The sequence below is a fragment of the Furipterus horrens genome, unplaced genomic scaffold, assembly GCF_987537825.1.
Source record: "Furipterus horrens unplaced genomic scaffold, mFurHor1.1.pri manual_scaffold_3, whole genome shotgun sequence".
Classification (NCBI taxonomy): Eukaryota; Metazoa; Chordata; class Mammalia; order Chiroptera; family Furipteridae; genus Furipterus; species Furipterus horrens.
In genome coordinates, this window is record NW_028327173.1 from 109,604,386 (window position 1) to 109,626,921 (window position 22,536).

Sequence of the window (22,536 nt, forward strand, 5' to 3'; positions counted from 1 at the left end):
TATGAGTCACGTTCTGAATTCCGAACGCCATTTTAATTTTAATTTTGAAAAGAAAAGCATCTACATAAGACAAGAATGAGTAATGATCATCAGCGTGATATACTTAGTTTTAGAACACAGTATGAAGCACAAGATATAAGCTTTAAGTTATCCTTTATTATACTTCATGGTGTTAATATAGAAGATTTTAAAATAAAACATTTTATTTAAGGAAAGAAATAGCTGATATGCTAAATCACCTAAAATTAGTTTAAAACAAATTTCAATCCCTGCATTCCTTAAAATCTTTACCACTTCCATATCAGAGAAGCCAATAGAAAGTTTTCAAATTTAGAACTTTAAATGCCATGAGGAAATAAATACAGTATCAACTGTGTGGAAACAAATGATAACTTCTGTTATTTTTTTTATCTCTTTTTTTAAAAATAGCTTTTGCATGTGTTTTATAATGTACATTATATTGTATTTCAGAAGTACAAGTTTATTTATAGGTAGTAAACTTATAAAAGTTTTAGGGGTATTTATAAAAACCACTCTGTTGACAAGAATGAAAACTTCAGAGTTGGAAACCACTTCTCTGGCTAACTAGCCAGCTTTGGGATATGTGAGTGTGAACCCACGCATACACGTGGACATCAGGGAAAATACCTTAAGCAAGGACAGCTTATGACTTTCCCGCTTCTTCTCTTCCTCTTTTTTGGCTACGACAGATGCCATACGCCTTTCTTCTTCCTGAAGAAATTTTTAAAAAGTATTAAGTACTTACCCTTTTTTATGCTAATATCTTTGGTTCTGTAAGTCTGGTTTTCTTTGTGAGAGACATCTACTTAGCTAATAGAAACTATGTTCTCAAAGAAAAAATTAGCATGTTTTTCTTTATTTTCTTCTTTCTTCCTAATTCTAAAAAATCTGCATTCTCATCTCTACTTCTAACTCTGGATGTGAAATAAATCTAGCTAATACAAGAGAGAAAAAATGGGAGGAGGAGAAAAAAGAGAGGAGCAGGCTTGCATAATTTTCCTTTGTACACTGACCATAATAGCTCCACATAGAAACACTTATGACGAAGATTGAAAGGGTCAAAATGATACTTCTAACAATTTTGATTTGATTTATGGCTGCAAATCAAAGTTTTTTAAATGATAAAACAAAAGTAAAAGCCTTTTAAAAACTCTCCACCAATATTAATAAGTTATTCTCCACTAATAACATTACTTTACTTTGTTTTAAAATTGATTTGGCCAGGTGAATTTCTTAAATTCTAAAAACTGTGAAATAACATTTAAGACGGTTTACAAAATTTTTAAAAACCAGTCATAATCCCAACACCCTAACTCAAATCTTATGTTTCTGTATGGAACATAGTTACTCTTATGTAAGGCTGAATACAGGTAATAAAAAATAAACTAAATAATATTACAATATTCACTATGAACAAATTTTTAGAAGTTGCAATCTGTATATACAATCTTGATCATGCTTTCCCTCTGAAGATTGTCAAATTTTAGCATAGTAAATTATAACCATGTAACTTTTAATTTTTATTATCAAAAGATTTGTAGCATTCAAAATTTTGCCACAATTTGAGAAAACAATTTCATTATAAAAGACAAACTTGCAAATATCTTCAGAAAGGAAACTAAAAAATAATTCAACACATTTGAAAGAGAACTCTTTTAAAAATAAAAATTACAAAAACTGAAATTAAAACTTCAGTGGAGAGGTTCGCAGAGCGGACTTTACACCGCTGAAGAGAGAATCGAATGACTGAAAAGCCAGCCAGAAGGAGGTTCCCACATGCCGCCACAGCCCCTGTGCTTCCTTCACAGCACTTCCCCTGTTCCACGGGAATTATCTCTGGCACTACCTCTCCCTTCTCTTACCCCAAAACGCTCCATACGGTACAGACCATGTCAACTTCAAGCACATAGTAGATAGTCAATAAGTATATATTTAAGAAATAAGTTATTGAATATACATCTTTAAATATTTGTTCATTAATTACCTAAAACTGGAACTGCTAAATAAAATGATAGACATATTTCTGGACTTTTGATGTTTGCAAATTTCCTTCCATAATGATGACCAGAAGTCATTATTTTATTTAAAACATGATAAATAGTCAGAAGACCTCTTTTTCCACATCCAGGCCATAGGCCACATCGTAAGACAGTACTTCCTGCCTCCTTGAAGTTAGGTGTGGTCAGTGACTTGCTTTGGCCAATGCCGTATGAACAAAAGTGACATGTGTTTACTTCTAGGTGGAAGCCTTCAAAGACAATGTATGATATAGCTATTCTCTCTCCAGCCTTTGCTACAGACACTGCAAAGCTCCAGATGGTGGGTACTTGAAAGGCTTTGGTCCTGGAATAAGGACAACATGCAGCAAAGTTACCAGAGCACATACCATGGGCAGATAGTTAGTATGAACATGAAATAAATTTTTACTTTAATCCACTGAGGATAGAGAAGTCGTTACTGCAGCATAATCTGTCCTATCTTGATCAGTATATCTGTTATGTTAGAATTAAAGGTCGAAGAGGCATTGAAAATGTATTCTAGAGGATGAGCCATTACAAACGCTTCTGAAGACAAAGAAAGACCTAGACTAAAGAAGCATATTGAACATGCACAAAGAGAAACTGTTACAGAGGTAAAAAGGGAACTAGAAATGCATCTACTGGAAGCCTCTAATTTTAGGAATAGGGAAACAAATGCTCTGAGAGGGTTAGCAACTTATACAAGGTCACACAGTTAGTGACGAGACTAGAATCAGGATCAGAAACCACGTATTGCAAGAAATGGAATTTGTCGTCTCCTTTATAATAAGGGAATATTTAAAAGTATTTTACTGATTTTAGAGAAATGAAAAAGTTGAGGTTAAAACTCAGTAGTAATTTGCCAATATGATTTATTGTTCAAAAGGAAACCAAAATTTAATGTGATTTTCGTGAATTAAAGTGTCTTCTACAATACGTAATTAGTTTTATTCTTAATGTAAGGCTGAATAGAAGTAATGAGGAAAAATAAACTAAATAAAAAATTCAGATCCTTAACTCCTAGCTTCACAAAATAGCTGGATTAATAATTATTTTGTTCAGTAAATACTGATTTGGTACCTACTAAATATAATTTATTTCAGGATAAACTTTTTAAAGAGAAAATTATATTGATGTTCAATTGTTGACTCATCTATAAAATGTGAACTAGAAACAGATTTGTTATTTAAAGAGCCAATTTCAAAAAGTACTGGAAACTGTATGGATCACGTACTACACATACTTAAGAGGTGATTCCATCAGATTTTCTAAAAGAATTTGAGCTTCTATTAAAGGCAGTAGGACTTTAAAAGGAAAGCCAAACCTAGGAAAACTGGATATGTGCCACATTAATTCAAATATTGAGTGTTTTAAGAAATTTATATATCTGATGACTGTATTTCAACCCAAATAATCATAGAGTAACTAAACTTAGAAACAAAAATATACCTCTAATTTTAAAGATAAGCTATAAATCTGTTGGTAAGAGTAAAAATCAGAAATTCTGGCATCTTCATGTTAATAGTTCAATTTCTGGGATAAAAGCCATATCCTTTATATAGCAAATGAAAGGGATCTAGCTAAGACAAAAAGAAAAAGAAAATCAGCCTTTTTCCATATTGTGGTTGTCATGAAGACCTATTACAGGAATGATTTCAAATTAATTAAGAAGTGCAGTGATTTAATAGGTGTTTGATAACCTGGATTATCTGTTGGCAGGTCATTAAGGCTTTAAAACAATGCATATATTATACAAGAAGTTTTGTTCCAAACTAAACAAAATGGTCCTAATATAGGCAGCAATTTATGTGGAATTAAAAAAGTAAATGGCATTGTGGGCTTTTAACCATGGAGTTAAAAACAACAGAACAGATAGTTAGAAAAGACATTCTTTTCTTTGACTATATCAAGTATTAAAACAGACTTTAAAATCACAGTTTTTGTATAGATGAGATGGTCCATATTTTTCATTCAAATAATCTTTTTTTTTTTTTACAGAGAAAATGGACTTTTCCGGGGTCATAGTTCACATCAGTGTGAATAAACCCTGGCAGCCCTATCCCTTGACTGCTCCTGGCCCAAGGAAATGAGCTGCTGATTACCAAGGGGGAGAAGCCAGAACGGGCGAGGTTATGCTGTATAACAACTTTACAACTCGTTCTAGCTTATAGTAAGAAAAGTTCATTTCCTGATCATGCAGAGAGCATGACAACAGTCCTGCATATTGTGGCTAGGTTCTCCTGGGTGTTGTGATCTGATGGCATCTTCAACCCATCATATGCTTCCATAATGACCACAGAAGGAAGGCATGGAAAATCACACGCTGGCTTTTAAATGCTTCTGCCTGGGAATTACACACATTACTTCTGCTCACATTTCATTGGCCAAAGCATGAGCACACCTAACAGCAAGAGGAAAGGAAATATCACCTTTCCACATGTCAAAAAGAGAATGAGAAACAGAATGCGCTGGTAAGCATAAGTGAGAAAGAAACTCACTTCTATCTCAGATAGGCTATTCCACTTTTTGGTGAGCAAATTATAAATAAGTTCCTAGTAAGCCAACTAAAAATGGGTTCCAGGTAAAAACTGCAGACATTGTGTCTTTCAGAATTGTGAACATACTGCCTGCATTCACAAAAGTCTGCCTTAGAAATAAAAAGGAGAAAATTCTGCCTCCCAGAATTTTCTATACAATGGTCCTTGTTCTAACCTTTCAAAATGTGTCTTCTCTTACTGGACAGTCATGAAAATATCTGAAGGCCTGCAATGTCTTCCTTCTGTCTCTTCCTTTGTCAATGAATCATGCCACTTTTCTGGAAAACTCCAGTTTGTCTGATCATTAAAGACTATTTTCTCCAGTTCTCTGGATTCTCTAATGTCTATGAACGGATATTTTAAAACCATATTAACTTCTAACAATCACGTCTCACAACTAAATTTGGACATATCATTCCAATGCTAGTTTTTTTGTTTGTTTGTTTTTTTCTCATCTTTCTGCATTTGGGATAAGAATTGTTTCATTTGATGTTGTGGAATCAAGTTCAGAACTTTCAACTTATCTTTTTTTTTTTTAAATCTTGCTAAACTCTACTTCTTTTTCTAGACTAGAGGTTAGCAAACTTTCCCTATAAGGGCCAAATAATGAGTATTTGAGGCTTTGTGAACCACATAAGATCTCTACTGCATATTGTTTTTCTTTTCTTTCCTTTTTTTTTTTTTTTTTAAAGAATGCTTTAAAACATAAAAACTATTCTTCGCTTGAAAGCCATACAAACACAGGCTGCAGAATGGATTTGGCCCACAGGCTCTAGTGTGTTAAACCTCTTCAGGATTACTGAGCTACTTTTAGATTCTGACTTGATCAACCATTATATCACAGTCTCTATCTACTCCAGTTTCTGTCACCCACATACTTTATCAGAATAAAATAAATATTGTCATCTAATCATTGAACAAAAATGTTGACTAGCATGGGCCTGAGGAACACGCCTCATGGCGTGCCAGTACAGATTTCTCTATACGCTGGCATTAATCAATTTCTTCAGGTTCTGACGGTATGCCTGAACCACAAATCCATTTAACCATGTTGTCATACAATTTACTTGAAGCAACCTCATAGAAGATTTTGTCAAATACCTTGCTTTAAGTACCAAAATACTATCTATAGCACTCTTCTGAGAAGGGGTATTTGTAACATCTAAAATAGAAAAATAACTGGTGTAAATTGTTTTTAGTAAACTTCTGCTGCCTCCTAGTGATGGATTCCTTAAATACAACCCATCTTTTAATAATCCAATTTAGTTTTCTTTCATAATCAAGATCAAGTTTATTGTCACAATTTGTGAATTTATATATTTTCCTTTTGTGATAGACAGATTAGATCATCTTACCTTTCAGCTACTCTGTTATTCAACACTGCTCCTCAGGAATAACTTTCAGGGACTTAGCAATTCCTTTGCTATGTTTACTCACTGCTCTAGATCAACGACTGGCAAACCCCAGTCTATAGGCCAAATGTAGTCTACCGCCTGCTTTCATAAATAAAGTTTTACTGGAACACAGCCATGCTCATTCATTTATGAGTCATATGTGCCTGCTTTCATACTACAGTGACATAGCTGAGCAATTTTCAGTGGAGCCTGTATAGCCCCCAAAGCCTAAAATATTTACCATCAGGCCCTTTTACAGGTAAAGTTTGCCAGTCCCTGCTCTAGGTGGGTCTCAATTTGAACTTATGGATTCATCTATTCTAGGCTTCATTTTTACCTTATTAATATGTATTTCTATTCTTTACAGGCTAAAACTATTCTTCTTAATAGAGATAGTAAAAGTTAAGCAGGCATTTAAGCCAGAAACTCATATTATCTGTTAGCACCACATTATCTGTTGCCATTCCTATGACGCAGACTCCCAGAAGCTCCTACGCTGATTAATCCCCCTGCTTCTCATCTCATCACTCATTCTGTCTCCCAGTGCATCGTCTGGGCTACTACAAAGAGAGAAAATCTTTTTTCATAGGCAATCCCAATTAAACTATCTTAAATTCTTCAAGGACTTCTTTTTATGTTCATGACACAAATCAAACCTCTTTATTATGACATAAAATGCCTATTGCGGCCTAGTCCTTGCCCGCCAGACATCCTTTCCCTGCCAGGTGTCCTGTGTGCACTCGCTGCCCAGCCATGTGGAACGGCTATCAGCTGCTACGCCCTCAGCACCCTCCGCATTTTGCACACCATCTCTCTCCCTGGAACATTCTTCAGAGCTACATCCTCCTTCTTTTCTGCCGCTCTTCAAGACTCAAATCAACTATTTTTCTCCTTTAGAACTTTGCCTATTTCTCCAGTAGACATAGGGGTTCTTTGCTTTTTGATATGACTGTGCCATGCATGTCAATCCATCCATCTTATCTAACTAGTCATTTTGGATTATGATCTAGCTGCATGACTGCCTCTGCACTAGACTGTAATTAAAATTCGGACCTTATCATCTCTAGTATCTAATACAGACCCCAGTACAGAAACTTTTCAGTTCAAAGTGACTACGAATGTCTCGGGAATTTTTTCACAGTGCCTCTGGGTCAAAAGGAATGTGCTACAGTTTTGTTTACTATACTTAGGAAACGGCTTAATAAGGATTCATATTCTAGCAATTTAGTAGCCATTTGAACAAAAATAATATATATAAATTGAAAGAAAAAATACACCACTCTTAAATAACTACAATTACTTACCAATGGAACATGTGTACCTGTAGGACGTCACACAACTTCTCAAACATTCTACTTACATTGTGTTGTTGGACGTGGACTGGGACCAATTGTGGGTCTAGGGGGCTAGTCTGAAAATGGGTTCTTACAAATTCATGAGAAAAGAATTTCAGGGGCTGACACATAGGAGGATTTGAGCAATCGTGGCACTATTTAATGGAAGGGTGCATAACATAGAGATGCCCCTGTAGACGCTGCCGCACTGCCTCATCCACTACTACGTGGCTTAGCTCTGTCTTGCTGCGGAAGCCTGGTCTCTGGGGCCACCCTAAGCCCAGAAGGAGGGCCAGGACTCAAAGCTTCTATGGCATTAGCCTGTCATCCAAGGCTCTAGTAGTCCAGCACAGTCTCTGTTCCCGTCCAGCCTGCTTCACCTGCAGAGCTGCATCACCCAGTCCATGTGGCTGCTTTGGAAAGGGAATGCACCTGGGGCTTTTGTTGGTCTTTGATTATGTTTCCTTGGGCCTGGGAGAGAGCAGGCTTCCTTTCACACTAACCAATCTTCCTAATCCTTTGTGGGATTGTGCTGGGCTCTCCTCCTACCCAATCCCTTTTCTGCATCTTCTGGGTTCCATGACCTTATCCTATCCAGTCTTTCTCCCTGATTTTCCCAGGCTAGACTCCTCCCCTTTACAGTCGCCACCTGGCTTCTACTGCACAGGCCCCAGCAGAGGAATTTTCCCCTCACTGATTACCCATTAGTCTATGGGAAGAGACTGGTGTTTGCCTGGGGAGAATGGAAAGCTGATCTTGCCTGTCTGCTCCAGGACTAAGTCCTTTTGGTGGAGGATGTGGATAATCCCTGGGGTGTCTGTGAATCTGTAGCTTCTTAGTTGATCCAGTTTAATTAGATGCCTGGCTCCCTTATCTTTCATTAATATCTAACTAGCTGCCTACTATAACAAGTAGCACTGCCACCATCATTTCCTGTTCCATACTGACTTGGCATGGATTTGTTTTCATCACAGTAACCACTGAAAACTCAGCTTTGCAAAGATATGGTGCCAGAGAGAGAAATATAGTGTGATCTTATGTTGAAATGGTAAACTACCTGGGGCTTGAAGTTTTTCAGTATCTCACAGATACAAAATATCGCTGCATTTCCCTTAAAAACAAAAAATGTTCCACAGTGCCCCCGTGAGTTCACTATAGCATCTTTGGCACACAGTTTGGGAACCAGAGCCCTAGTTCATAGAAGTTCGTTAAATATTTGTGTAATCCACCCCAGTTAGAATATTTGCACGGTAAATTACATATTTAATTGCGATATCACTTTTAAACAAAAAAGTCTTATACAACAGTTGTCAGTCAGCAAACATTTTTAGCAAGATGGAAAATATTTTAAGTTCCTTGAGCAACTATTCAGTTCTACTACTGTAACATCAAAGCTGACATAGATAATGCATAAATGGATGAACATGACTGTGTTCCAATGTAACTTCTTTTGCCAATCCAGTTACAGAAAGTTTTTAAAAAGGTATATTGTTTCACACTAAAATTACTAAAAAATTACAAACAAAAAGTCAAACTAAATATAATGATCCATACTATTACCATAAGTAGTTAACTAGATATTAAGAAGAAAAAGCACAAAGGAGTTAGAGACTGAGCTTAATAAACTGGGGAACTTGCGTAGCCAGGAAGCTATAACATTTAGACTCGTTCACACTCTCCAAGACACTCCCACAGAGGAGACTTCATCCTAAGAGCACAGGAAATCTCCCCAGGAGCACTGTCTGCCCTATAGTACCAGGTTGTTGGGGGCGCAGGGGTAGGTACTTGACCTTAGAGGCCTATCAGTCTAAGTAGGGGATGTGGGCCCAGCATAAGCCCAGGAAATCTTGGGAATTTGATTGGTTATTTTGAAAAAGCTCCTGATTATAACCCCTGGTGAACAAAGATGTTCTCAATCTCTCTCACTCAGTGACCAGCACACACCTGTGCATTTCTGCAATCTCTCTCTCTCTCGCCCCGGGAACACATGACCATGTTGGTCTAGCAGCCATGTGGCCCACAAGCAGACTGTGTGAACTCCAAAGGACTAAGCTTTAATATGGAACAGAAACTCTGGGCACTGGCCTTTGTTTTGGCCTTGCTGAAGACACAGTTGAACTTTCTCCATGGCAGGACAAACAGACATGGGACATTGGAAACCAAGGGACAGATTTCCACCTCAATAATCCTTGCCACACCACAATTTCCCATGTGTGGGCCTTTGGAATGCTTTCCTTGCGATCCCATGGAAGAGCCTGATTTCCACAGGCAACAACACCAATATGAATAAATGAATACATTGAAATTTTTATGAGGAATGGGATTACAAAAGGAAAGCAGTAACTTCACATGGAGAAGCCTGGCAGCCACCATCTTAAAGTAAACAACACCAATAAATGGATTAATATAAATTATACATCACTTGACCATTGGATGTGATAAGAAGAATGCAAAATCACTTCTGTGACATTTGTGACGAAGATCTGTAACCAAAAATTGATCATGAGGAAACATCAAAAAAACCTGGATTGAGGGTCATTCCACAAAATAACTGATCTGTAATCTACCTAAACACCAAAGTCATCAAGGTTATAAGGAAAACTGAGGACTGTGCCTGGAAAACGGTGGCAACAGAGACATGGCAACAAAACGCATCTCTGTGCAATGGGAAGAGCCTGGAATTCTGCCACCAGGAAGATGCTCTTTTGAATATTGATTTTAAGCTGTTAATAAGAAACAAAAGACTCAGAAACAACCTTTGACACTCACCCATTTCCTACCCAAGAAATTCAGACAGAGAAAACCTGCTCTAGGAAAGAGATCTCAGGATGTGCCTTTGCCTAATTTGAATTAAGTTCTATAAATAAGAGGGCTTCAGGCAAGTAGACACTCCCTGTGTCCCACTGTTTCTGAGTCACCTAGCAAGGATTTTTCTGCCAGGTGTGTGCTGCTCTTTTTCAATTACCTGTAAATTTCTGAAATCTAATACCCCATCTCTTTCCTTCTCCTTTGTCCGAGAATGCCTTATATACCCAATGTTGCCTCATCATCTTTGGACTTTTTATGTGAATTCTCCATGCACATATATTAAACTTTGATTTTTTTCCTGTTAATCTGTCTCTCTTAATTTGGTTATTAGCCCGCCAGAAGAACTTAGAAGGTAGGAGGAAAAGTATTAATATTTTATTAGCTCCCACAAATGTATAATTTCAAAGTGGACCATTTTGCTACACAAAATATTGTTGATGTGATTGGTAAAATTACATGTGGTGTGAAAATTCGACACCAGTAATTATTCAGTAAGTCATTTCCCGACTTCCGGCCAAGATGGAGGCGTTGACAGACATACTGCATCTCCCTCCACAACTAAGGAGGACTACAACAACCTCAAAACTAGAGACAACCAGAAGTTACAGAAAATCAAACTGCATGGAAGTCCAGCAAATAAAGATATAAAGAAGAAATACTCATCCAGATAGGTAGGAGTGGTGGAGCTGGGGTGAAGAGAATGTGGTGTGGTGGCGGCAGCAGCAGGCCGGCAGAAAGCGCCGTCACACTTTCTAAAAAGTCAGGAGGGGCACCTGGGGAGCACTCTCAGCACCATACCAGAGAAGACCACACAGCTCATGGTCCCAGTTCTGGGGAAAATAAAGCCTCATTGCTTCTGATGGTGCAGACCAGTGGCGGTTGGAGTGAAGGCAGAAACTGCCAGTCTCAGCAGAGTATGCTTTTTTAAAGGGCCCCCACAGTCCTAGAACGTCCGTAGACCCACCCACTCTGGGAACAACGGTCAGGGCAGCAGCTAGAAGGGTGCCAGTCCAGTGAGGAAGTGGGAGAGGTGCCTGGAAAAGGGGTGAGTGCTGAGAAGGCAGCATTGTTCCCTCTCAGACTCCTCCCCCACATACAGCACCACAACGTGGTGAAATAGGTTGCCCTGTACTGACGAATCCCTAAGGCTCCGCCCCTTAGAACATAACAGGAGTGACAGCTCTACCTGAGACTCAGAGGCAAACAAACGCAGGAGTCTGTCAGAATGCGGAGACAGAGCAGTATGGCAGAAAAGGGGGAACGAATCAAGGTTCCAGTGGGAGAACTAAGTGATGAGGAGACAGCCAACCTAACAGACACAGAATTCAAAACACTGGTGATAAAGATGTTCACAGGCTTGACAGATATGATTGAGTATAGCAAACGCATAGGAGAAGTGAAGACTATGCTAAGTGAAATGAAGGAAAATCCACACAAAACCAAAGGTGAAGGGAAGGAAACCAGGGTTCAGATCCATGATTTGGAATATAAGGAAGAAAAAAAACCAGTCAACCAGTGTAGAATGAGGAAGCAAGAATTGAAAAAAAATGAGGAAAACTTCCCAAATTTTGCGAAGGAGATGGAAATACAGGTCTGGGAACCACGGAGGGTCCCAAGTGAGCTAGACCCAGAGGGGACCACACCACGATGAATCATGATTGAGATGCCAAAGGTGAAAGATAAAGACAGAGTCCTGGGGGCAGCAAGAGAGAGGTGGAGAGTTGCCTACAGGGGGCTGCCTATAGGACTATCATCTGATTTCTCAGAGGACACTTTGTAAAGAGGAAGGGACTAGCAAGCAGTATTCAATGTGATGAAAAGCAAGAACCTACAACCAAGATTACTCTATCCAGAAAAGCTATCATTTGGAATTGAAGGGCAGATGAAGTGCTTCCCAGACAAGGTGAAGCTAAAGGAGTTCATCATCACCAAGCCATTATTATATGAAATGTCAAAGGGACTTACTTAAGAAAAAGATCAAAACTGTGAACAATAAAATGACAACAAACTCACAACTATCAACAACTGAATCTAAAAAATAAAAACAAAATCCAACTAAGCAAACCAGAATAGGAACAGAATCACAGGAATGGGGGTCATTTGGAGGGTTATCAGCTGGGAAGGGGGAGGGGGAGAAATGGGGATATTGTGCAGGGACTGAGAAGCATAAATGGTTGGTACAAAATAGACAGGGGGATGTTAAGAATAATATAGGAAAGGGTGAAGCTGAAGAACTTATATGCATGACCCATGGACATGAACTAAGGAGGGTGGGATTGCTGGAGGGAAGTGGGGAACTGGGCAGAGGAGAGCAAAAGGGAAAAAACTGGAACTACTGTAACAATGTAATCAATAAAATATACTTTTAAAAAATAGTTATTTTCCAATTTCATTGGTTATATTGTGTTTACACAGGGGGATGTCTTTGTTTATAGGAAATATACATTAAAGTGTTCAGGGTTGTTGGGTAATCGAGTTGGCAGCTTACTCTCAAATGGTCCAAGAAAAAAAGTTCTCTGTACTGTATGTACAATTTTTCTATAACATTGAGATTGTTTCCATTTAAGAGTTTTTAAGTTTCTAATATAAACAGTGAAGGAGCAGACGCGAAGGATTGCTGTTCTGCATTTAGCAGGAGAGCTGGTCCTGCTCCCTTCCCAGGTGATTTGCCCTCATTTCCTGACCAGGCAAACACATGGACCGTACAAGGACAATGACTATATACAGTATTATTCTCCTAATTTAAAGCCTAGAAGTAGGTAGATCTCACTCAACCAACAAGTCGCTATTGAACATTACTACGCTCTCAGCATTGAGTGAAACAGAAGAAAAGAAATGTGTACAGAACATCTGTAGGTATTAGGTGAGGAAAAAGAAGAATGGTTTCTGCCCTTAAGGACATTAGTTGGGTAGATAAGTGTGACATATAAATTTGCTGTAAAAAACATAATATATAATTAAGTACTAATTTATATAAATGGGTTAGCTTCACCTCTTACCCCACTCATCTCAACCTTTTCAGCAAGAGCAATGAGAATTACCCAAGAGGCTCACTTAAGAAAGACATGAGATAAGGGTAAAAGTACGAGGCAGTGCTGACAGTAAAGGTCTGAACAAATGGAGAGGACAAAGAACCATGCCTCTGTGCTGGAACAAAGAGAAGCAGCACCCTACAGGTCCCTGGAACTCATGAATTAATCAACACTTAGCTATCTGCTAGCCACCTCAGCTGCCTATAATATTGCTGAGGTAGAGATGCAAACTACACACATTGTGAAGCTGGTGTACAGGCAACTGAATAAACCCAGCTGATCACGCAGAACTCACATCAAAATTGGCAGAGTCAAGAAGTAAGAAAACAGGTAGAAGCTTAGGTCTGAGATTACTGAAAGGAATTTTCTGAGAAAATGAAATAAATTAATTTGGGATGCAATAGAATAAATTAAGGCAAGTTTCTTTATTCTAGGATTTCATGGAGCCTATAATATGCTAATGTATATTACATAGCTAAAAGCAGGGGTATCATATGCAGCATTTCATTTAGATCAGGAGCCATATCAGAACTTCTAAGTACAGAAGATATCACATATGGAGGTAGAATAAATAAAAAAAGAGAGAGCTACTTTGAGAGGCACAGCATCAATAACAACTCTGTGCAGTACTGCCTAGGAGCCTCACGGCGTTCTAGGTTTAGTACTTCATTTCACCTTAACAACAACCCTATGACAATACAATTATAATTCCCATTTTACTTTGAGAAAATGAGGTATAAAAGGTTAAGTAAATTGCTGAAGGTCATATGACTAGAAAATAGTCAAGCCAGGATTCAGGCTTATGCAGTCTGGCTACAGGATCCATGTTCTTAGCCATTATCGACACAATTCTTATGCAATCCAAAGTAGATTATTAATTAGATATTAAGCAAGAATAAAAAACATGCATAATGATTAATTTAAACAGAAGGTTAGGAATTTAAAGAGCCCTATTCAATGACATTTGGAATAGGGGAAGGGTGTTCAAAAAAATCTATAATTATAATTGAAATATACCACAATTACATTTATGATAATCCCTAGTCCACTATCAAGCAGAGCATGCACATCCAATTTCCTAGTCCACACTGAGGAAAGCAGCCTAGCGAGCACTTGGGCATTGCTCTGTTCTCACCGTGACTCTCTTCATATCCAGCTGGCGCAGCTGCTGCATGTGCTGAAGGATGGTATATTTGTACCATGACTCTTGAGCTATGGGATTGCCATCAAAAGTGATGTCTGAGAGAGAAGTAGAGTCAGCAAGGCAGCAAACACTCTCAAAACTGCAGAGAGACAGAAAACACTAGGTTATTGTTAGACCTTCAAATACTACTTTGATTTAACGGAACAGTTCTAGATAGGGAAAAAAAGAGATGAGTAAAAAAACAGTTACAAAGTATCAATAGACTGCAGTAATAGAGGTGAAAAACAGTAAGAGCCTAACATAGGTAGTAGCCATGAGTGAAGAGGAAGGCAACTGGATTTCAGAGCACAGCATAGACAGAAATCAGTAGTCATTTGAATATGAGGAAGTGAAGGATCTAGAATAACAACCAGGTTTCTCTGTCAGGAGAATGAGGTGGTGGTTACAGGATATACTTTGTCAAAATTCATTGAACTTCACAATTAAAATGGGTGCATTTTATTACATGTAAATTATATCTAAATAAGTAGATTTACAAAGAAACTTAAAGTATAAAAAAATACATATTTGGCAGATCACTTTTTCACCTATTTTACTCTGGTGGTCTCCAACCACCATAGGATCAGATGACTAATTTCAACCTTAAGATATTAACTAATGTGAGCAGCACAGGCAACAGAGCAAGTAGAGGTGGTCTATGATGAAGAGCATTTTTCTTCAGTGGCTCAGCATATCTGAACAGAATTAAACAGAAGGTTCTTGAGGGCTAGAACGGTGCTATAACCAGTGCCCCAACTTAGTACCTAGCATTTAATAACTTGTTCAGTAAAGCTTGGTGAATGAGTAAAAGAATGTTTTATTGATATGATTCTAAAGGGCTTATCCTCGATTTTAAAAAATAATAAATTAATTTTCTAACTCTATCCTTAGAATTGTTGAAAAGATATCATGCTATTTAAGAATCCTTATGACCTGATATCTGTCCATAATCAGGTAGATGCATTTTAAAAGTGTAAATAACATATCCATAAAGAAAGAAGTGAAGCTGGAAAATTTCATTTTATTGTAAGTAAATTCCAATTTTGTTATCATTTACTATTTATTCATAAGCTAGACTACAGAAGATCTATGATTTGTATTTTATTGCTAAGTATAACTTTAAATTAGTTATAACTGTTCCCAACCCTACATCTCAAGTATTTCTTTGGGGAGTGGAATTAGTCTAATAATTATCAAATGGGTGGGGATATACACAAATCTAACAAGTATCCTGATTGCATTCCAATATAAAGCACATTTGTGGATACAGAATAAAACAGTGAATCGTGAAGCACTTTAGAGATCTAGAAGACCTGTCAATGTCCATCTAGTATACAGCTAGTGGATAATTTAAGCACAACCAAAAAGAGGCACCAGGAATGGGAAAATCATTGCAATCCTCAGCAGGTACTACTATCCTGGCAACTCTTCCCAGATCAGCTGCTAATATTGACACCCTGACTGAAGTCTTTAGGCTTTGAATAGGTTTATTAAAGTAAAAATATATCTGTATTTTATCCACAAGATTCCTCACAAAATTTTATTTCCATCTGCAAGGCATTTGACCAATAAACATGCCAGACATTCCTACAAATGCACGGACAAATGCATATGATTTTAAAGATATTCTCTAGTCAAACAAAACAATGCTTTTAGAGTACAAATACAGCCAAATCAAAGGTGAAAGTCTAACTAACCAAACAAAATCAAAATCAAATTATTTAAAAATAAATACAAAAAACAAAATCAAAAAATCACCTGGAACTAGAGCAGTAATTATAGTGAAGTAGTACTACTTTGAAGAACAGTCTCTCTCTCTCTTTTTTTAAGAATACTCAGTTGCTTGCCTGTTCAGAATACCAGGAATGAAAAAGCTTTGGTCCAAAGGCTGACATTTAACTCATAATTTGACTTTAATCTTTTTCCAGATTACTCATACATTTGTTTCTCCCCTAGCAGTCTCCTTGCAAGGCCACATCTGCTTCCTATCTGCTGAAGAACCTATAGAGGGGCAATCTGTCCCTCCTGACCAAACTCACACCTCAAAAGGAAAAGAAAATATTTTTAGATCATTTTATCCTTACTTGATAAAGTACAGAGAAAAAATAAAATTGCCATATATGTATGTATATGACACAGATATTTAACTAACAATTCCCAAATATTAGTCAAATTTCTCCATTTAGAAAGTTGTCCCCTAAAAGCAAGTTAGGTGCTTTAGAAAATGGGGTCTTATTCCTTCATATCAATAAACTACCATGTACTCTGAAGTAATCTTAATAAAAAGCTCAGTTATTTTATACAGATCAGTGAGAATTTTATTGAATAGTTACTAAGTGAAATGAAATAAAACAATAAATTCAGTTTGCTCAACAGGACTGAAGCATACACAACTGAACAAACACAAAATAATTAGAAAGATCTATAATATATACTTAAGTATTAAGAAATGAAGCACAGTTAAAGAAAGGAGCACATAATGGTGTTTGTATTTTTGATAAAATGAGCTAAGTTTGCGAACTGAGGTCCTCGCTAAAAACAAGTAAAAATGATGGATAAAATATATTTAAAAAATTAAATGCATTCATAACCTGCTAAAAGATGAAAAACACACAGAGCACCCCCCCTCAAAAAATGTGGGCAGTCAGAGAGGTAAGCAGAATATTGAAATTGACCTTTTTGCTGTGAGGGTATTTACTAAACTTAAGCTTTGGCTTACATGATCTTCAAGGCCAAGGGACCAAAGACAACACCCGGGGTCCCCCCAAGCTGGAGAGTTGTCCATAAATCTGAGACACCAAGGGCTAGACCCTCAACATAGGATGAATTCATTTAAAACTTTCTTACTACCCCCAAAATAATGCCTATCTCAAAATTTGGGGTTAAGTAGAAGCGGAAGAAAACTCTTCTTTGATGACTTATAATCACAAATCTCTACTTGAAGCATAAATCCACACTAAATGGATGATGTAAAATATTTCAATAAGAGAACTTAATTAATATATGATATATTTTTAAGAGCTCTCAGGCTGGATATGTCTATTGACATTTTATAAAAACAAGTGAAACTCCTCTATGGAGGAACCTACCTTCATAAAACCCCAAAATAATTCCCAAAGGTAAAGCACCAAGAAAGAAAATAAAAACACCTCATAGTTCAAAAGGAAATAAAGCACTCTGACAGCTAGCAGAAATATATGACATAGTCAGATTAGCTCAAATTTCTTCAGTAATAGGATTAACAAACAGAGTATTAAAAAACTATAGCATGACTTCCGGCCAAGATGGAGGCTTAGACGGACACGCTAGGTCTCCCTCTACAACTATACAGGAATACAACTACTTCAAAACAAAGGATAACTAGAAATTCCAGAAAATAAAACTACACGGAAGTCCAACATATGAAGTTATAAACCAACGGTGCCATTTGGGCAGGTAAGAGTTAAAGTGGGCAGTGCTGTTTGCGGTCGCACCCGGAGCGGCGGGCGGCGAGGAGTCCCGGCTACGCAAGCCCCTGGCGGTGCGCGACTCCGGTGCTGGGGAGAGCGGCCGTCGCATCGCCTTGAACAGTGAGGCCCAGGGGGGCGGGAGGACGGATCCCGGTCTCCTAGCTGAATAACTGTGTGAATCCATCTTGGACCCCCGCCCCCACAGAAAGCACCACAGGGCTGCGAAATAGGTCGCGGACAAGCAGGCGCCGGTCGCTAATTTGTGACGCGTACGCAGGCACTGCCCCCACAGCCAGCCCAAGAAAACAAAAAGCATCTGTCAAAATGAGGCAGGCAACTTTAGAAATACCGGTAACACAACTCACCAGGCAGCAGATAGAGAACCTGACAGATGAACAGATAAGAAACCTGTCAGAGGCTCAGTTCTGGGCCATTGTTATCAGGTGGCTTACAGAATTCACAAAAGAGCAGGAAAAAGATATGAAAGAAGCGAAAAACTTTCATAACGAAAGGAACAAAACCGCATACGAGATAGAAGGAAAGGAAATAAAATCCAGAGTTCATTTCAACAAACTGGAATTTGGAGAAGGAACAAGCAGTCAACCAATGCAGAGAGAGGAAATGGGAAGCAACAACGAAAGGATCAGAAACCTCTGGGACAGCTATAAAAGGCCCAACATAAGAATCATTGGTTTGCCAGAGAATGAGGAAGATGAACTAGAACTTGAAAAATTGAGTGAAAATATAATAAAGGAGAACTTCCCAGACTTGGGAAAGGGAATAGACCTGCAGGTCCAGGAAGCAAGGAGAGTTCCCAAGAGACTGGACCCAGGGAGAACCACTCCAAGACACATTATAATCAAAATGTCAAAAATTAAAGATAAAGAGAGAATCTTAAAAGCAGCAAGAGAGAAGAAAAGAATTATGTACAAAGGGGTCCCAATTAGACTATCAGCTGACTTCTCAAGGGAAACCCTACAGGCAAGAAGAGACTGGCAAGAAATATTCAAAGTAATGAAAATCCAAAACCTACAACCACGAATACTCTATCCAGCGAAATTGTCATTCAGAATAGAAGGACAGAGAAAGTGTTTCCAGGACAAAATAAAACTGAAAGAGTTCATTAGATCCAAACCACTGTTATATGAGATGTTAAAGGGACTGGTTTAAAAAAAAAACAGAAGCTAGGGAGATGAAACAAAGGCAAACTAAATAGGCAACGAGAGGGAAAGAGGAACTGTGGGTACGGGAAGCATATTGGGGGGAGGTCAACAGGGAGGGGGAATGGGGAAAGGGAGGGAGATGATATAGGAATTGGGGATCAAAGTAGGAGGGAATGGAATAGACGGAGAGAGGTTGGGAGGAACTGTATGCACAACTAATGGACATAATCTAAAAGGGGGGGACAACTGGAGGGAGGGGGGCCACCGGGTGGAGGGGAGCAGAGGGAAGGGAAATTGGCACAAATGTAATATTTTAATCAATAAAACACATTAAATCATTTAAAAAAAAATAAAATAAAAAACAAAAAAAAAACTATAGCATATTTCAAGAAATAAAACAGGTTTGAAAATATGAGTAAAAACATTTTCAAAGACAGAACTTCTAGAGATAAAAAAATTAATTAAAATTAAAAAGTCAAAGGCAATGGATGAAGATAAAAGAAATTAAGCATTTATCTCACGTTTCCTGTACAAACTCTTCTTTGGGGTAACTAAAAAGATAATAAAGGTTTTTTTAAATAGAATTACAATTTTTAAAAAACCCAAAGAATCATTAAAAAAACACCATTTGTAATTCCTAATGAAATGGTTCCAGATAACAATCATCAATGAGTGCTAAAATATTTAGGTAAAAAGATGAGGACCTTGATTAAAAAATGGTACAGCCTTGGCCAGGTTGCTCAGTTGGTTGGAGCGTCTGCTGGTAGACCAAAAAGTTGAGGGCTCAATTTCCAGTCAGGGCACATACCTAGGTTGCTGGTTCCATCCCTGGTCCGGGAGCCCAAGAGAAGCAACTGATCGATATTTCTCTCACATCGATGTTTCTCTCCCCCTTCCTCTCTCCCTAAAATCAATAAACATATCCTCGGGTGAGGATTAAAAAAAAGAACAACAACAAAGGAACAGGCTAACAACAGCTGAACCCAATAATCAGTCTTAACATTACAGCAAGAAAAACCCATATTTTTTCTCTCTCTCTATTTTCCTCCCTTTTCCATTTTCTTTCACTTTCCTGTTTCCTTCTGGTACTCCATAACAAGTAATCATCTATATTGATACATTTTAAAAATCTTCATCCAATGACATGTTTATTGATTTTAGAGAAAGATGAAGGGGGAGAGAGAGAGAGAGAGAGAGGGAGAGAGAAACATTGATGTGAGAGAGAAACATCGACTGGTTGCCTCCCTATGGGCTCTGACCAGGAAATTGAACTCCTGACCTTTTGATGCATTGGTTTAGCGAGTCAGTACAAGCAGGCTCCACACACAACCACAGACCAAATTCCTCTTTGACAGTTCATGGATCACGGAACAATTTTATTATTTGGAAGAACTTCCTTCTATTAATGGTTCTACAGTTTTATTTGAACTTTTTATCAGCATATCAACACATAGAAAAGTGTACAAATCGTAAGTGCACAGTTCAACTTTGCACAAATTGAACATGCCCACGTAACCAATAGCAGATTAAGAAACAAAACATTACTGTATCCCAATGCTACCACCTTGTGTCCTCTTAGAGCCATTGCTTCTCTCCAAAGTAACTACTCTCCTAATTCCAACACTACAGATAAGTTTAGCCTGTTTTTGAACTTTATGTAAGTGAATTAATAATGCCATCACTTGAATATGGTTTCTTTTGCTCCACATTTTGTTTCTTGAGATTAATTCATATGGATGTATTTGCAGTTTGATGGTTCTTGTTGCTGGGCAGTATTCTGTTATATAAAAATAGCATTAAATTTATTTTATTCTACTATTGGAGCACATTTGACTGTTTGCAGTTTGGGTTATTTAAATAGTGCAGCTAAGTCCATTCAGATGAACACGTTAAGCATTTCTATGGAGTATATGTATATTTAGAAGTGGAATTGCTCAGTTATAAAATATGCTAGTAAGTTCAACTGAATGGATAATGCCAGAGTTTTAAAAATGATTTTATCAACCTACATTCCCACTAGCAGTCATGGAGCTCCCTTAGCTCCACATTTTCACCAATACTTATCATATGTCTGATGTTGACAAATCATACAGTCTTCTTCATTTTTAAAATATTAATTCTTCTATATTTCAGTAGCTTCTAATAATGGCTGGGCATCAGAAGCATTGGTGAGGCTTATTAAAAAATATAAAATTCTCAACACAATTCTGCTTTTGCAACTGAGGCTAGAGGCTGTAGGGTGGAACATTCACTTTTTACCTTACCTTCATAACAAGCATGGAATTAAAATAATATTAGTATATATTTTAAACCTCATCTTATTCCAAAATTATGCAACAAAACTCTTAAACATGGAAAGAAATTATATCAGCATCCTTTCCCATAGTCAGTCCTTTGTGTCTTCCTTTTCTCCCCTGATTATAAAAGTAATACGTAATCATTAAGAAAATTTGGAAGAGTAAAATGAAAATGTGGAAAATTTTTGAAAAAATAAAACCATGTGAAATCTCTTCTCTTAAACAGATATTTGTATATATATACATATATATATATATATATATATATGTATATATATATATATAAACATAACCCTGGCTGGTTTGGCTCAGTGGATTGAGCGTCGGCCTGCGAGCTAAGTGTCGCTGGTTCGATCTTCCAGTCAGGGCACATCAGAGAAGGAAAACTCTGACTCCAAAAAACCTCCGCTGCCTTGCGGCATACCTCTTCAGGGGAAAGGCTAAGGGAGTAAACCCCGACAGAAAATCCGGAGCCGGAGTCCCTAAGGCGGTTTGACGTTGTAGTCAACACCGGCAACTTCTGCGGCGCACCTGAAGCCAAGCTGTATTGACTCCGTCTTTCCCTTGGACCCTTCAGCTGCGAAGAGAGGGGGGGTCCGCTGCATGGGCAACAGCAGACCCTCCATATCACCCTGCCCAGGCTCTGTAGCTTCAGCTTCACTGGAGAGGACACTCCAGCGTCATCGCAAGATGTCGATTCAACACGGGAGGAGACAGATACCGTGTCACTCCCGAGTCGGACTGCACAGCCATTCTCGGCGGTGCAGATAGACTCTTAAGAAGCTACACCATCGTCTCTCGAGACGGACGGCTGCCGACGACGATATATAAACATGTACATTATGTTATATGAAATAGCTTTGTATACTGCTTCCTAACATTCCACCAACACTTTTCCATGTCATTAATTATTTGTAAATTATTATTTTAATGAAGGCATATTATTTCAACGTTTTGGGAATATCCTAATTTATTTAATCCGTTGAATTCTAGTCATTTATGGAAGAAATTTACTATATTAAAGTGTGCAGAAGTTATAATCAATAACATACCTGACAACAAAACCTTGAAAGAGATTTTGTTTGTAATAATGAAATTTGGGGGCATATTGTAAGGTTTGGTTGGCAAAAACAGAACTATTTAATCAGATATAAACAAGTATATCTTGGTCTTGGCTTAGTAATTAGAGATAATACCCAAGAGAGAATTGAGCAGTTTAAATATTATTTCAAGTGAGACTCTGAGGACTTTTCTCTCTTGGTATGACTTGTTTCCATTCAGCACTCTTATTATTTCTAAA

General features: G+C 37.8%; 1 protein-coding gene across 1 annotated transcript in view; it reads right to left on the minus strand.

The window, feature by feature from the left end:
* LOC150015733 (leucine-rich repeat-containing protein 49) overlaps window positions 1–19,798 on the minus strand; it is an 81,920-nt gene extending 62,122 nt beyond the window's left edge. The window contains exons 1-3 of the mRNA XM_090271817.1: window positions 19,748–19,798; window positions 14,280–14,427; window positions 649–732 (exon numbers count right to left, since the gene is read on the minus strand). Coding sequence (XP_090127943.1) covers window positions 649–732; window positions 14,280–14,318 — 123 coding nt within the window. The 5' untranslated portion in view covers window positions 14,319–14,427; window positions 19,748–19,798. The remainder of the gene's footprint in view (window positions 1–648; window positions 733–14,279; window positions 14,428–19,747) is intronic.
* Window positions 19,799–22,536: the final 2,738 nt, after the last annotated feature.